General features: G+C 41.0%; 2 protein-coding genes across 5 annotated transcripts in view; both read left to right on the top strand.

The window, feature by feature from the left end:
* The window catches only part of KIF27 (kinesin family member 27), a 35297-nt gene extending 30897 nt beyond the window's left edge, over positions 1-4400 (top strand). For both annotated transcript variants that reach the window (XM_067568564.1, XM_067568563.1), the window contains exon 18: positions 1298-4400. In XM_067568564.1, coding sequence (XP_067424665.1) covers positions 1298-1761 — 464 coding nt within the window. In that variant the 3' untranslated portion in view covers positions 1762-4400. The remainder of the gene's footprint in view (positions 1-1297) is intronic.
* A 2508-nt stretch (positions 4401-6908) lies between these two features.
* GKAP1 (G kinase anchoring protein 1) overlaps positions 6909-17268 on the top strand; it is a 33636-nt gene continuing 23276 nt past the window's right edge. The window contains exons 1-2 of one of the 3 annotated variants that reach the window (XM_067568445.1): positions 6909-7067; positions 15405-15676. In XM_067568445.1, the coding sequence (XP_067424546.1) occupies positions 15458-15676 (219 nt within the window). In that variant the 5' untranslated portion in view covers positions 6909-7067; positions 15405-15457. Of the gene's footprint in view, positions 7259-15404; positions 15677-17268 lie in introns of all 3 variants that reach the window. The other 2 variants (XM_067568444.1, XM_067568446.1) reach the window with 2 other exon arrangements.

The raw sequence follows: 17268 nt of genomic DNA, 5'->3' as shown, positions 1-17268 counted from the left end.
TGAAATGAGCCAAGTTCATTTCAGTATAAAACATTAATCACAAACTATAGTACTACAGGAGAGCTGATTCTAATTCAATGTGGGAAACACTACAATAGAGATTTTTAGTTGTCAGGTAAACACATCTTTCAGGCCAAGTGAATTTCTCCAAAATCTAGTCCTGGCCATGTAATCAAATAAAAATGCATGATCCCTGGAACCATGTAATTTTTCTAAATACATTTTTGATGGGAATGATGCAAAAATCAAATAGTGGTTCAGTTTCTTGTAATATTACTGTTAAATATCTTACCTTATCTTTAGTTTATTTTTGGATTTATTGTTAGATGTGTTCATGCAACAGAATAACACCTGGGGGGTTTTTTTCTGCTAATTAAATTTACTGGTCAGGTTTTCAAAAACAGTCTAAGAAATGGACATGCAGGACATGCACATTAAAATCGAATTTGCAGAATTTTGCATTTGCTTGGATAACTACAGTTGAAATTTTAGGTGCTGCTTTTGAAAACTTGCATTATGCTTTGGTCCATTAGCTCTGGGTCACTTACTTACAAGTTAAAATGATGAAGGGCAAGATATAAATGCCTAGACAGATGGAAGTAACATCTAGTTACTTTCTATCATTATATATGAGATGATTATTTAGCAGACTAACAAAAATGCCACCAGTGTTGCTCGAAAGCTTGTCTCTCTCTCCAACAGAAGTTGGTCCAAAAGAGGATATTACATCACCCACCTTCTCTCTCTAATATCCTAGGACTGTCATGGCTACAACTACATTGCATACATCGATGTTGAATGGTTATTATTGGAGACAGCTTTCACATTTAATCTTGTTAATAGACTCATAGACTCTAAGTTCAGAAGGGACCAATATGATCATCTAGTCTGACCTCCTGCACAGCACAGGCCACAGAACTTCACCCACCCACTCCTGTAATAGGCCCCTACCCTATGACTGAGTTATTGAAGTCCTCAAATCATGGTTTAAAGACTTCAAGGTACAGAGAATCCACTAGCAAGTGACCCGTGACCTGTGCCCCATGCTACAGAGGAAGGCGAAAAACCTCCAGGGCATCCGCCAATCTGCCCTGGGGGAAAATTCCTTCCCAACCCTGAATATGGCGATCAGCTAAACCCTGAGTATGTGGGCAAGACTCACCAGCCAGACACCCAAGAAATAATTATCTGTAGTTAATGTTAATGCCCTAAGGTAAAACAATGTTTCCTTGACTGGGGATACTCATATGAATAAATTATGTCGTAACCATTTGCTTCCTGGAAAACTTAATTTTAGATAATGGTGCTGCTGACAGGATACTGAGCCAAGAAGAAGCAGGAGTCTCTTCAGAAGAATTCAAATTGACATCCAAACCTGAAAGTAATAAACAATCAGGAAAATTAAGAGAAATAGACAGCCTAACAAGTGGTTTGAGATGGTGGCAGAATTCATACAAGCTTGAAGAAGATGTTTCAGAGCTACCATACAGTAGAGGGTGTTTATCAAGTAGTACTGAAGACCAAGCAGGACCAGATGAAGTACGGCCTTCAAAATCTCATCCTCAACTGTTCTCTCAGTCTCAGACAAGAGAGATCATAACACAGCTTCAAGGAGTAACTCCAGTAAAACTGTCTCGCCGAGAATTACGGCATATTCCTGCCTCCGAACTATCACTGAGGCGCTCCAGCCTTGGAGTTGGTGTCAATTCTGTTGCTCTAGATTCTATTGAAATGTCCAATAACTCTGACTATAAGATGTAGTTATTCTTTGACACATTTGTAACAGCACATGCTACTGGAATCATTGTATTACATTTTCTTTATTCATGTACTAGCAAACTAGCAGCCACAGGTAAATGAACCATTGTTCTGTAACTTGATATTTACATCAGAGATCATGTGTGTCTGTTGTGTTTACACAGTTTCAAAGAATCTGACACACATTCTTATTGGCAAAACAACCACAAACAGGCACATGATTAAAAAGTTTTTTATTCCTGAGGAAAATATTAAATTCTTTATACTCCTTGGTTTTTCAAATCTCTCCATAAGTTCCTGTGCATTTTTTAAAAATTAACATTAGTGAAGATTGAAGACTACTGAACTGTACACAAGAATATTCTAAGACCAAGGTTATTTCACTTTCATGGTTTAAAAATATGTAACGGTTCATGTAATTTGCAAAATACATAGTTCGAAGGCTGGGCTACTGGACTTTGACCTAGTAATTGGAAGTGACTGAATTCCCATCACCCATACTATATATTTTACATAACATATGCTTGAGATCAGCATTGGGATCTAAAACTGTAAGTTTGTTCTTCAAAGGCACATATAAATATTTCAAATATTTTTTCTTATTTTTTCTCAGTATTTAATTACTTACTCTTATGTTAGAGTTACACTACATGAGCCAAACATGCCTTAAAAATTGTTTAAATTTTTTTTTTTTTTTTTTTTTAACAAGGTTATATTAAACCTTTTTAAGCTCTGTGCGAAACAAGTATTATGCCCTTATTTGAGAAATTGATGCAATTATTTATTTGCGTTTTTTGTTTGTGGGCTTTTTTTTTTTTTTTAAACAAATGACTTGCACTTATCCAGCTTTGAAATGTGATGTTTGTGGACTACTGAAATGGTAAAATATGGGACCAAATTCATCACCTTAAGGTAAGCCAGTACAATGTAATACATGGTTATTAGTACTAATTGTTCACAACTTTTCATTTAGAAGGAAATGTGACTCATTCTTTTAAAATCCAAATCTACTTCAGAGTAGACAGTACACAGATCCATTGGTTTACAACTATCATATTTGTTTAGTTCTGGACAATAAGTTGAATAGTCTTTTTTGTAAGAAAGTGGTGTCATTCCCACATGAAGCTAGTTAGCTGAGCTGACTTGAAGGCAGAGGCCAAGATTTTTTAATTTGAGTGCTAAGGGTTAGGCACCTACATTCATATTTAGGCTCTTAAGTAAAAGTGGCCTGATTTTCAAAGGTGATGATCACCCCATAGCTCAGGACTTTTGAAAACCAGGCCATTTTTATGCAGGGACCTAACTTTAAACACCTATATTTGAAAAGTTTAGCCGGAATTATTTGCTGAATTTAGCAACAGTAAATCCTTCCAGTCTGAACTGAGATTAATTTCTAACATAGTTTAAGGAATCTTGAATTAAAGCCTCCAGTACACAATACATGATCATTAAGAGAAAGAGAACTTCATTTTCCCATGCATCAGACCATTAAAGGCCTGCTACAGAGCAAATTTTACCATATCAGGAGATCATGTTGTAACATGATAATACTGTGACTGTCTTATAACACAATTTTTGGTCTTTTCTGTATAGATTGCACAAAACTGTATTAAATCATATTGACGAACCATTTTGCAGCTGTATAAAGGCCTAGATACTGTATCCTTAAAAATTGGACTTATTACCCATTGTTCTGTAGAATTGTGATATAGGGGATTTGCAGGTGCTTTTTTTAAAAATTGTTTTTGTTTGTTTTTTGTGTTTGGTGGTTATGGTTAGGATTCTTTTTAACTGTGCTGTAAGTCTAAATAATTGATTCTTGGTAATGTTAAATTTTACATTAATGTATTTAATATTCAGAACTTAATACATGTACCCTAAAGCAATAAATGGAAATACAGTAAATGTATTAAAAAGCTTAATTCCAGTTTTCTACATCACAGTACCAGCTGTGTGAAACACAACTGTCAAAGGCACATACTATGCCTTTATCATATATCTCAAATGATCTTGTCTGTTAGTCTGCATTTAAATAGATACTGTGTTGGTTTTGCTTTGTATTTTACACATGAAAAAAAACTTGGCCATATAGGCTCAGGAAGCAGACTAAAATGTAGGAAAGAATGATTCAGTCACTAGTGTCACTTGATGCTCTGTGAATCTCTGTAGGATTGGGAGGTTTATTTAATTATCCAAGGATAATGTAAAAACATTTACGTCATTCACTTAACAATGATTTTTAAAATCTCTAGCAAATCTTAGAGATGTGTGTTTTATCTACTTTGTATCAGATTTGGTTCCACATTGTGCATGGCGTATATATTTCCCCCTATAATAGAAATTACATCTCAAGCTAAGAGGGACTAATGCACTGAATTGGTTTGAATGGAAGATTTGGAACTACTCAGTAGAGAACTGGAAGAATTGTTGGCTTTGAATAGATTCTGATAGTCTATATATGAAAGCAGATTAAAGAGAATCTGAGAGGTATAACAGTGATACAGGGAGGAAAAAACAAATAAATATGCTAACTGAAGGATTAAATTCTGATTTGTATAAATGTGTGAGTGAAATTAGAGCTGGTATGTACAAAACATTCTTAACTTTTCCTCCTCCCCTGCCTGAGACAGTCCTGGTTTTTAATGGTAAAAATGAGAGGGACTACAAGATTTTAATTCGGTCCCACAAAGCAGCTGTTTACTGGTTGTCTTTGTATTGTCTTTATGTTATTCATTAATTGGTATTTATAGCCTATCTGGACATTTCACTCATGTGCAATGTGGAAGTAAACAGAATGTAAGGAGTTAATTTACAGTGATCTACCAGGCCACAATTCTTCTGATAGTTGTTTCAGCTGTTATATCCATGCTAAAAGTAACTGCAAAAAATACCCAGCCCTTTAAAAGCTGTAGGGTTGCTTGGTTAGCATTGTGCATTTGAAGTTACCAAAGATTCTCAACCCTTGGCCTGTGAGCCACTTGCAACCCAATCAGCACACAGCTGCGGCCCATGTGATATCCTCAGGGCCATATATAATGTGGATACAGCCCACATAACACATAGGGAGCTGCATATGTGGCCCATAATGGTAAATAGGTTGAGAATTACTGAGTTAGACTAACCTGATTTCCAATCTTTATTACAGTATCTAAACACAATAGTGGCTGCTATAGGTGCGGGATCTATTGCTTTTTTCATTATAGACCCTCTTTTAGGAGTTGAGACCATCATGGTGAAATTCATTCCATGCATATAGTCTGCACGTGCTTCAATACCACTTAAACAATATACTAAGGGCCAAATCCCTGTCTCATGAGTCAGTGGGAGTTTTGCTGCTGTCTATAATGGGCCAAAGATTTGCTTTAGGAAGTTAAGGTGAGATTTAAGAGGCACATAAGTCCTCAGATACATCCTCTGCATTACAATGTGTTTTCACCTGCGTGAATCATTTTTAGTCATATTGGGATGATACGTGGTACACAAATTTAGCCGATAGGCAATTTTATGGGGTGGGAAATGGCTTAAATCAGTTCTTATTTGATGAGGATTGTTCTGTACTGGTTTCAGAGTAATTTTTTTTATCATTCTTATTTGTCAGACTCTAGGCACTAAACTGCTGACTTTAATAAATGGTTAGGCACTTCTTTATGGTGCCCTTTTGATATTTTTTCTCTTGTTTTAACTTAAAAGACAAGTTATTAAATCTTGAAATGTGAACAGCGTTCAGGCTTTCCCAACATTTAAAGATTTATAATTCCTTCATTGCCATGCTAAAAGATTAGGATAGAATATTTCATTCAAGATGGAACCCTAAAGAGAATCTCCCAGCTTAGAACACCTAAGGAGCACAGCTAGCCCTACTTGTACAATATTGGATGCAAAGAATTGTGTCAGTGAGGGGACAGTGATAAATTTATTTTCAAATGCTAAACTTGACAATGACTCCTTCCCAAAAGATATGTAAGAAGCCACTTGAGATATTTGCCCCTGAAGATCAGAGGGAGAAAATGTGCATTGTGGAAATAGTCCTGATGTCTGAGATGTTGAGAAAACTTGAAAACAATGCTGAATGCTTAAGATGTAAATATTCTTTGGCTTAAATCACTAGACCAACAAGATTTTTATAGTAGGTCTCAGCTATTACTCACTCTGATTTCACATGGCTTGTTTTTTATTTTCTCTCTGTTTTCCAGTTAACATAGCTTTAGGTTAGATACTTTTGGTTTTACATCACATAAATGTAATAGCCTCCATCCTGGTTAAGGGAATGTAGCATGGTACAGCCGTTTGTACGGAGGACCTCTGAAGGAAGAATGATTTTGTGCACGTGATTGGGTTGCAGGTAATCAGATTTTTCTTTGAGTGACCTTTGGGCAGATCACACCCTGTGTGGGCCTCAGTTGGCTCCTTATTTGTAAAATATGATGCTTTTACCCTTTGTCTTTTTTGGCCAGGGATTGTCATTATGATGTATTTGTGCAGCACCTACTATGATAGGGCCATTATTGTCATAATAACGTAATGAGCAGAAGGTAATGGCTATAATTTGGGCAAATCAAAATTAAAGGCAACCCCGGCAGAAAGGCCTAACACAGCCCAGCTTGACTCCAGGCCCAGAGCTTTCAGCTGGGACAGGAACTGCATGTAGATCAACCTCATTGACCCTTGAACAATTTATTAGTTCACACAGCGCCTGAGGCTGTTTTGAAGGCCGGGGCCTCTTCCCCTCCGACACGCACACTCTCGCTGTGGCACAACCCAAGCAAGAGGCCCAGCTGGGCATGGAAACCATTCCTGGTTTTACAGCGAGCCCCATCGACGGCGGGCAGGAGTCGGCACGGACTGGCCTGAGCCCGGCTCTGTTGAAGACACAAGGCGAAGTGCCCCGTTCCGTTACGCTTCTGCACAGTCGCGGCAAAGGCTCAGAGCCAGGCAGCTCCCCCGGCCCGCGTTCGCAGCAGAGCTGGCTGGGAAGCCCGTAATGGCCGGGGGCGAGGCCCGTAGCGCGGACCGGCTGCCTTTTCCCACCCAGCTCCGCGTTGCCCGCGGAGGGGGGCAGTGGCACGTGCCTCGCAGGGGGACAGGTGAATAGGCACCCCCTCTGCATAAAGGGAAGTGGCGCTTAGAGACAGCCACTGCGCGCGCCCCCCGACTTCCCTCTATACCACGTGGTCTCTGCCGTAGTCACTAGGCGTTTTGAGCCCGCCTGGTATCCGTACCCGCTCCAGGCTGTTGGCCTCGGTTCGGAACTGTACGTCCTACATCCTTTTTATTGCGCACGCGCTGACGCCCCCGACCCAGCTAACGAGGTAAATAAACAAACTCGCGAGCGAGCGGCGCGCCTCCTCCCTTCACCACCGCGGCGCGAGCTTCTCCGCAACTATCCGGCCGAGCCTCTCGGGAGCCGTTATAACCGCCTGTCAGCAGACAATAGCGACAGCCCCTCCCCCCGCTGGGGACAGACAGAGTTGCAGCGGAGCCTCCTCGCCCTGAAGAAGGAGTGAGTGCTGCGGCCCCTCCGTATGTCCGTCCGCCTGCCTCCGCGCAGCCCCACGGCTCCTCAGGCTGCCCCATCGCGCCCCGCCTTCCCCGCGGGTTTTTGGGGTTGAGTCTCCCCCCTCGGCGCAGAAGATGATTAGCCCACCGCCCCCCGGGCCAGCGGGAGCTACCACCCACGTCCCGCGTGGAGGGGGGGAGGGACGGGCTCTGGGGGACGTTGCCTCCGCCGGAGTGGGACCTATTACGGGGTGGGGGCGGCGGTCAGTGGCGAAGAAGCCGTGTTTTTTGCGAGCGCGGCGCCCTCTCGCCAGGCCCGAGAGAGCGCCAGGCTCGGGCCCCGCCGCGCCTGCGGGCGCCCAGCTCTGCTGCTGCCTCTCGGGTGGGGGCTGCGGTCTCCAGCTGCTCCGGGCGGCTTGGGGTGCAGGTGTCCCCGCGCCAGGTGCTGAGAGCAGCTGCAGCCAGGTGCACGTCGAGCTGCCCTGGCCTGTTCCCTTCCGGAGCCAGTCCCCCCCCACCCGGCTGAGACACGCGAGGCTTTGTCCGCTCCATAGCTAAATCTCTCCGGGGCTAGGCTGCTAGCGCGGGGTGCCTCGGTAACTATCCCGCGTCCGCGTGGGGATCCCCTCGGCACGCGCCCTGGGGTTCGGCCTTCGCTGGCCCTTTCTCAGACCAGTCTCGCTGCCTCTAGTTCTTCTGTCTCGAAGACAGTGACTTTTTCTAAGTGTCATTCTCTGCCCGGGCCGTGGCCGCGGCTTCGGGCCTGGGCCCCCGTATGTGTAAAATAAGCCCCTTGTGTTCACGTGTTTGGCACATTCCCTGTGTGTATTGAAACTTCACCTGCTTGAGGCCTTTTCCCCAAGGTTGAGCAGATGTGCTGTGGGTCACTGAAGATTGAAAAATACTTCTCACTTTTTTTCTTTAAACAAATCTAGCTGTGCCTTTTTAGACAAGAACACAAGAAAAATTCTCATGTTTGGATCTTGAGATTTGACTTGGTCATAGCACTCAGTGATCACTAATGCCTCTGCTTGGTTGGCAAAAATAAATCTTTGTGATTTATCAAAGATACAAACAGTTCTTAAATGTTTAGATAGATATGTTTTTGGTAAAGGAGTGGTGCATGGATGCATGGTAGGTTGAGTGTGACTTTTCAAAATTTATTTACCTGAACATTCATAACTTCAAAATTTAGCAAACTGATTTTAAGTTTCTGTGATGTATCCCAAAACAAATTCTAGGTTAGGGAAATCTTGTCTGGTTGTTGTAAAATTGTGAATATTTAGTGATCCCTGAACTGAGAAAAACTTAATCAAATCCAGCCTATACTATATCATCCCTTGCCCAACACAGCGCTAAGTTCTCCTGCCACCTTGTTGACCACTTGCATGGTATCTCCTGGAATTTTTTTCCTGTTTAAACCTGTGTAAGACCTTAGATCAATTTAAACTATTTAAGACTCAGACTCCGATCCTGCAACAAATTCTGCATAGGTGGATCTCTGAGCCAGGCTCCTTTGGCTTCAGTACAACTCTGTCGATGCAGGGGTCCACTTGCATGGAGCTCATTGCAGAATTGGGGCCTAAGACTTTATAGATTTAATCTGTTTAAGCTACTCTAAAGACTGAGTGATTTAAGCTGCTTAATGCAGATTTCAGGCCTCTGATAAAATTGCAGGGAAAAAAGGGGGGGATTTAAAGGGAGAAGAGCACTGGTCAAGTGGCAGGAGGTGCTTTTCTTGAACTGCACTTATAGTTGCATGAATGCACAGATAAAGAAATGTGCGTTATGCCTGCAAGTAATAAGATACTGTACATTGAATTTTGGGTGTTTGGTACTTGTTAGTGAAGAGTTTACTAATGAGGGTGATCAGTGCTGGTTAATCTTTGACTGACTGGTATGTGTTCGAGAATTGGGAACATTTCTTTTGAAACAAAACAAAAATGCCCTACGTATACACACACTGGAAATGAAATGCAAAAAACTATACTAATGGAATGTTAGTGTCACACACTTCCTAAGACAGGAACTGTGAAAGTTAATGCATAATTTTAACTGCCCTCGTACACGTGTGCATTTGAGCCTATCACACATGAGCTTAGCTGCTCATATGTGTTTCAAATTGTTAAAACAGCTACGCTGTATGTATGTCGTTATGCTAAATAATATTTTGAGAGCTTGGAAATGTGAGGTTTGCATTATTTAACACTGCAACCTTTAAAATAAACCTAATTTTCAAAAGTGATAGTATTTTTGAGTGTCTTAATTTTTGGCTGCCTAGATGTGACCACTTAAAGGGTTATACGAATGTTCTCATATCTGTCGTGTAAATACCTTGCACTGTTGACTACAAATGTGCCATGTGAACGCCTGTTTTCACTTTCAGGTGACATTGTAAATAAGATGTGGGTAGCATTATCTCCCATAAAAATAAACAAACTTGTCTTAGCGATTGGCTGAACAAGTAGTAGGACTGAGTGAACTTGTAGATTTTTTTTGTTACATAACTGCACTCAGAAACAAAACAATCTAAAACTTTAGAGTCTACATTTGTAACTTGTACTTTTATGATAGTGATTGCACTACAGTACTTATATGAGGTGAGTTGGAAATTACTATTTTACCTTTCTTACAGTGCAGATATTTGTAATAAAAATAATATGAAGTGAGTACTGTACACTTTCTTTTCCATGTTCTAATTGAAATAAATATATTTTAAAATGTAGAAAACATCCACAAATATTTAAATACATGGTATTCCATTATTGGTTAACAGTGCAATTAAAACTGTGATTAATCACAATTAATTTTTTAATCGTTTGACAACCCTAATAAAAATATTATATTAACACTAGATCATATCCATGGCAATTTGAAATATCCAACATAGATTGGCAATCCTTTTCCACACTATGCTGCCTCCCAATCTCTCTTCAGGGATCCTTCTCATGAGATAGTGTAAAGGGCATTAATGTGTTCCCTCCTGGAGTTAGGAACAATAGAAGAATAATATGAGGGTGGGAAGGTTCCTATTAGAAACATTTTTTTATCCCAAAAAGAGACAGCAGCTTCTATATTGACTTTTGATGTAAATAATCAAAGATGATCTCATGCCATTCAGATAAGCAAAATCTAGAACTATTCAATAAAGGCAATCTGAGTCAGGGTAATGCAGGACTTTTTCCCAAGTGATTGGAAGGCCCAGATCTTGAAACAGATAGCAAATCCTCTGCACGGAGTCTGTTAGAGGTTGTTGAGGCCGAAACTAACAAGTCATTCATATATAGGTAGGTATTTATGTTCTGCCACCTTAAGTGAGCTGCTGCCAACGTCTGACATTTTAAGAACACTCAAAGCCAGGGCAGTGATCTGAAACATACATTTTCCGATTAAAGAGTTTAACTTTGAGAACCAAAATAACCCCTGATTTTTTTGGGGATCAAAAAACATTTCTAATAGAAAACCTTTCCCCCTCATACTATTCTTCTATTGTTCCCAGCTCCAGAAGAGGGATTTATGGCCTCCATACTGTCTCATGAGAAGGATCCCTGAAGAGGGATTGGGTGGCAGCGTAATGTGGAAAAGAACTGCATCTCTGTGTTGAATTTGGCACAGAGGAAAACATTCCTAATAACACAGGTACCTAACCATACTGACTGAGAACTCTGATCAGCAAATGACGTTGGTCAACTGGGCCTTGAGACTTCAGCCACTTGTGGTACTTCTTATACTTGGCTGAGAATGAAACCTCTAACACCAAGTAGTTCATCACTAAATTCTAAATGTGGAAGACAGTACTCTTGTTGACAATACCTAAAAAGGTGCTCACTTGCTTTAAGTGATGGAATCATAGGAACATTATTCAGATGGGAATATTCTCTGCACTTCCAGCCTCTTTCACAATGATTATCTCAGATATCTTCAATATTTTAGCAGATCAGATCAGTCAAGGCTCCAGGACCAAGACAAGTGCTTTCTAAAACAATGGTGGCAGACTTGATTTTTTAAAAATGATGGCATTCAGAGAGAGATTTATTTTCCACCTGAAACAAAATCAAATGTAAAAAGTTCTTCGGAGCAGGAATGGATAGTCAGTGAATAGCAGATGTTCTTCTGGAGTAGATAACAGATCTTTTCTGTGCTTTTCCCCCAATTCTCTTTAGTAGCAAGCATCCAGTTCCACGTTTCTATGATTCTGTGATGACCTGTGAGAATCTAGGAAATCACCTATTCTCTTGCACTTGCACTAGTGATTTTTGATGTGGACAAAAAAAATCTCTCCAACCACAGTACCAGTATCTTCAGTCAAAAAGCACTTAATACAATTCAGTTTTTTATAATGGTATATCTTAAGTCCCGTACTGCTTATTATCTAGAAGTAACTAACATGTTTTAGTCCTACTTTAGAAAAAGGTTTTTTTGAAAGACCTGAACATTTTTCCACCGTTTAAAAGACCCCACTCATTCCTCCCAACTATATTTAATCCTCCTTATGAATGTTTTTGAATCTGTGGGAGTCTGCAGAGAGATCTTGATCTCTCTGCAAAGTTTACATTTCTTCCTGCCATTTTTTGGAGAAGTGTCAATGAGTTTCAGGCTCTTGTAGCTGATCCTTCCTTTAAAATATTCCATAATGTTCTCACCCTAAATCCTTTCCCAGTGTGCTGATGGATGACCAACTTAATCAGACAATGTACTATTATTCTTTCCAAGACCTCATTCCCATATGAACAGAAGTCAAGTTATATATCTTAAATGTTATGAAGGTACTAGCTTTTTGCCAAAATAGATCAAAAATATATCAAATCAGCTAGGCTTTTCATTGCTTATGAAGATAACCATAAGGGAAGTGTCATCACTTCCCAAAGCTTTTCCAAATAGAACAGGCTCTATAGAGAGGAGTGTTCAATTTAGCAAAAATGTGCTATGGAGACTTAAGACCTATTCCATTAAGAGAGAGGTTCCCAATTTTTTTTGCTGAGCCCCTCTTAAGAGATTCATGTACAGGTGGGATCTCCCTCTTTCTAAAAAACAGATTTTTCCATAGTACAAGAAGATTTTATTATTTGAGTTAGTAACATATTGCTTAAGATAGAAAGCAACATTATTAGCACAATATCTCTCTACTGAATAATACTCTCTCCTGAATAAACGAACATAAAAGAATACTTGATGACTTATCTTTGTCTCAGTGAGTAGAATTAGCACTGTTTGCTCATGCACAATTTGTATAATCCTGATCTGATTTCTGAGAGTTTCAGCCTCAGATCAGTCTCTACTTTCAAGTGGCTTTTATGCAGTACTTATTTTTGATGCAAATAGGCCAAGAAAAACTCACTTAACTCAGATATGCAAAGTGAACAAGTATTTTGATGGCTATTTGGAACAATTCAGGGCATTGTTTTTGAATTGAGAGCTAGAACTGATCAAGTGGCATGATTTTAAAGTCATCTCTCAAAACAGTGTTAACAGCACCCATCAGTCAAATTCTCCTTTATATTCATGGCAATTTTGGCCTTTGCTGATAAGTGCTCTGAAAATGGCTTTTGAACCAGGCTTTGAAGCAGGATTAGAATTCAAAATGACCCTGATTAATTGGAGAATTGGTCTGAAATCAACAAGATAAATTTCAATAAAGATAAGTGCAAAGTACTACACTTAAGAAGGAAAAATCAAATGCACAGCTACAAAATGGGGAATAACTGGTTAGGTGGTAGTACTGCTGAAAAGGATTTGGGGGTTATAGTGGATCACAAACAGAATGAATCAACGTGATGCAGTTCTGAAAATCTAATATAATCCTGGGATGTATTAACAAGAGTGTCATACGTAACACAGGGAAGGTAACTGTCCTGCTCTACTCAGCACTGGTGAGGCCTCAGCTGGTGTACAGTGTCCAATTCTGGGTGCCATGTTTTAGGAAAGATATGGACAAATTGGAGAGAGTCCAGAGGCAGAGCAACAAAAATTATATACATTTTAGAAAATCTGACCTATGAGGAAAGGTTTAAGGAAAAAAAGGGGGGCAGGGGTATGTAGAGTCTTGAGAAAAGAAGACTGGGGGCAGGGGACCTAATATGTCTTCAAATATGTTAAGGGCTGTTATAAAGAGGACTATGATCAGTTTTTTTCCATGTCCATTGAAGATAGGTAGGACAAGAATTCATGGGCTTAATCTGCACCAAGGGAGATTTAGTTTAAATATTAGGAAAAATAAATGAAGCACAGCAAGCTCAAATAAAGGGGAAATTTGAGGGCGTCCAGGCCCCCTTACTACTTTAAAGGGCTACTCCACTTCTGACTTACTCAAAGGCACTTGGGGGTGGAGGATATTTTGGCTCCCTTTGTAGGGCAGCAGTAAGGCCAAGAGCTGCAAGGAGAACAGCAGCTGCTGCTAGAATGCATTGGGGATGGTCTGTGGAGAGAGGGGGAGTCTGCTGGAGTGATCAAGGGTCCTAGCACTGGCCCTCCATGTGGTAGGGGATGGTTACTCCCAACCACAGCAGATCCTGCTGCCTGGGCTTGGTGTTTCATTGGCAGATCCCTGGCTCTGACACTGCTCAGTGCTGAAGAAACCTTTTCCTGCTGGCAGGAAGCAAAAGGCGCTGCCCGGTACCCTGGCCAGTTGCTCTGGCCAGTTGCTCTGCAGAGATCGGCTCAGGCCATATTGGCCACACCACTTCTACTGAAAGGCTGGGACTAGAGATGGGAAAAGATATTGGGGGCAGAGGAAAAGTTGGGGACAGGTGTGTCAGGGGCAAAAGGAAGGTTGCGGACTGGGTGAGCTGGGAAGTGGAGACAATAGGATGGGTTCAAGAAGGTAGAGAATAGGAGCTGTCAGCACAGGGAACCTAAGGAATTAGAGGATAAATCTCAGTCCTGCCCCTTCTTGTTGCACTGCACTGGGAAAAATGGGTCTGTGGGTTGGAGAGGAGTCACAGTGGAAAGGGGGGGGGGGGACAGAAATGGGGGTGGCAGGGCTTAGCAGAGGGGCAGTGGGAGTCAGGAGAGGCACTACAGGATGTTGATTGGGTGCAGAAGTTGGGGGAAGCAGGTTACAGGCGGGGGCAGTAGGTGGGGATGGGGCAAAAAGCAGTTAGGGATGTAAGGGGTAGTGGTACGTAGGAGGAGTGCTATGATGGGTGCCGAAGGGGGAGTTACTGAGTGAATGAGAAGATGGGGTAACAGGGAAGAGGGAGAGTTAGGGGTAAGGCAAGAAGGGCAATTAAGGATATAGAAGGCAGGGACTGAAGGAGGGAGTTAAGTAGTAGGGGCAGGCAGGGGGAGAGTTGGGTTAGGGGAGTAAGTGGAGTATAAAGGTGACTTTGATAGTATGTCTTAGATGTATTCACATAATTGAAATCTGTAGTACTGCAACGTCAAGCTCATGACACACATTTACGAAACTTTGCGCCAGATCTTGAGGCTAAATGTAGGGAGTAAAGTTTGGGAGAACAGTATTACAATCATTATTGAACTAGAACTCCTCAGCTCCGCATTTCTGTGAGGCAAAGCACTGCTTTCTAAACTTGCAAGAAGTGGGAATATACAGAGGCCCCTTGCAGAAGAAATAGTTTGTTTACCAATAAATGGAGTTCTTCATGATGAGCCTGCCTCTACAAATTCATACTACCCTGACCACCCACTTCCCTTTCTTGGAATCAAGTCTCTTTGCTGAACTCCTAGGTTCAGTCAAAGGAGCTAAGTCTGTAGGGGTGCCAGAATTTCTTATACTCTGGCTCCCAGAACATTAGGAGCAGTGAGAGAAGCAGGGCAGGTGCCACAATGGGCACTGCTTCTTAGAAGATTTGGTTTGCTGAGTCATGGATACATCTCCTAATAGTGTAAATGAACACAGAGGCTCATCTCAAAGAACTCCAGTTATTGGTAAGCAACCTTCACTTTCACTGTTCTTGTTCATATATTAATACTAAAACATTACATTGTAATTATTAACTATCAAAATTGTTAATTAAAAAGTTAAATGAGTCAGTATTTTATCCTGAAGCCTTTTGTCCCAAAATTACATAAAGCTTGTATAACTGACAGGTCTGAATTGTTGATGCCTTCAGTATGTGCTATTACAAAAAGTTTTTGTACAGCAGAATAGTGTGATTCCTTTATTCTTTCTTTTGTTGCTACATTCCCAGGAAGCATTTTCTTTGAATAAGAAGCCATCCTCAAAATAATCTCAAACCTTACAATGGCCTCAGCTGTAATCAGTTCAGTTCCCACCACTGCATCTCGCTTTGCTCTATTACAAGTGGATAGTGGTAGTGGTTCTGATTCAGAGACTGGAAAGGGAAGAAGTGGTCGAGGTGCTGGGAAGTCTCAAGCTTCAGGGGGAAAATCAACTCCAAATGAGAAGAAGAAAGAAAAGAGGAGAAAAAAGAAGGAACAGCAGCAAAGCGAGGCTAATGAGGTAGAGAGGCTGTTATATTTTCAGTTACATACAAGGTGGTGTGCAGTTATGTCAGATACCCATATGCCTTGGGTAAATTGTCCATCTTTTAGCTGAGTAATGTGGCTATTTTTGTTGCTTTTGACATGTTACTTTTGTAAAACAAAAGAATTTCCGTTTATAGTCATTAAAAGGTATTATTTAAAAATGTTCCTTAAAATTTTGTTAGAGTTCAGTCCCAACTATACTTCTTTAAAATATGGGAGGCTCTTGACTAATCAAACAATTACATTTTTATATGTAAATGAAAATAACTTGGTTTTATTATGTTTCGCCATTTCCTGATTGCAGACTTTATTTAGCTGGAGATATAGGAAGTGGGAGCTGACATCTCTGTTCCAAAAGGATTTTCCTTTGCATCCAGAAAGGGATGGAGAGGTCCTGGAGAAAGTTGGCAGAATCATAAGTTGTGGGGCTAATAATGAGGGATGTAACAAATTTGCATTGACCTGGAATAGTTGTTTCTAAACTGGAATGTGAAGAAGCAGAGGCTGTTGACTACAGCAGAAGCCAGTAAAGGGTGTCGTGCTAAGCAGGAAGGAGCTGGAGGTAGGACTGGAGCAGGGGTGGCCAAATTGTGGTTCGTGAGCCGCATGCGGTTCTTTTATAGTTAAAGTGTGTCTAGCGGAGTCCCCTATGCGATGCTGCCCCCATTCTCCCCCTACCAGACTGGGGTGGGTCGCTCAAAGCTTCTGTTCTGCAGCGGGGGGGCGCTAGAGGATTCTGCCCAGCAGGGAGAGGGTTCTCAGGGGGTCAATAAGTTTGGCCACCCCTGAACTGGAGGCTTCTTATTTTAAAGGCTAGGAGAGAGAGCAGCAGGATGGGAAGTAGCTTCCGACAATATAGAAGTAGAGACGGTAAGGCATGATTGTGCTGTATTAGTAGTAGTATTAGTAGTAGTAGTATTTTTAATTCTGAAAGCCTTGATTGCCCACCCATTATGGTAAGAGGCCTATGGTTCCTTCCTCACTTCTGGCACTTCCATCCATTGCCCTTTTCAGGTTTCTGTTTGGTGGCTACTTACCATTCACTGAAGTGTGACTGTTAGCCTCCTCACCAACCTCCTCTTGCTGGTCATACTAATAGTTGCCCTCAAAAGTGGATCTCCTGTTTCCATCAGTCTTCTATGGGGTTCTGCCACCTTTAGAAAAAGATTTGGACCATATAGGAGACTTTCTGCAAAATTCCTGCTTTGTGAAATTAGCTGCAGAGGGGCTGCTGTGAGGAAGTGGTGAATATTTACTGAAGAAAGACAGTAAGGCAAACACTTTTATTCATATAAAGTTCCAAATAATTTAGCAGGACCCTCCCATATTTTAAAGATGAAATTAGGGGAGTACAGGTACATTTCAAATTCTTTTAAAGGTAAGAAACAAAAGCCAAGAAATAGCTTGGCATCTAATTTCTGCAATAGGCGAGGCCCATTCATAATAACATGCTTGTATTTCCTTGTTCCATCACGGGATATGTATGTTGATAGTGGGTCTTTTTTTAAATGCCCTTTAAAGTGGTTAGTACAACAGTATAAGTTCAAGTAAAAAGGAAAGAGGATA

This window comes from Emydura macquarii, unplaced genomic scaffold (assembly GCF_026122565.2).
Source record: "Emydura macquarii macquarii isolate MOO-44397 ecotype Brisbane River unplaced genomic scaffold, CSIRO-AGI_Emac_v2 contig_2897, whole genome shotgun sequence".
NCBI lineage: Eukaryota > Metazoa > Chordata > Testudines > Chelidae > Emydura > Emydura macquarii.
The sequence above is the reverse complement of the archived record's forward strand: the minus strand, read 5'-3'. Positions and strand labels throughout refer to the sequence as shown.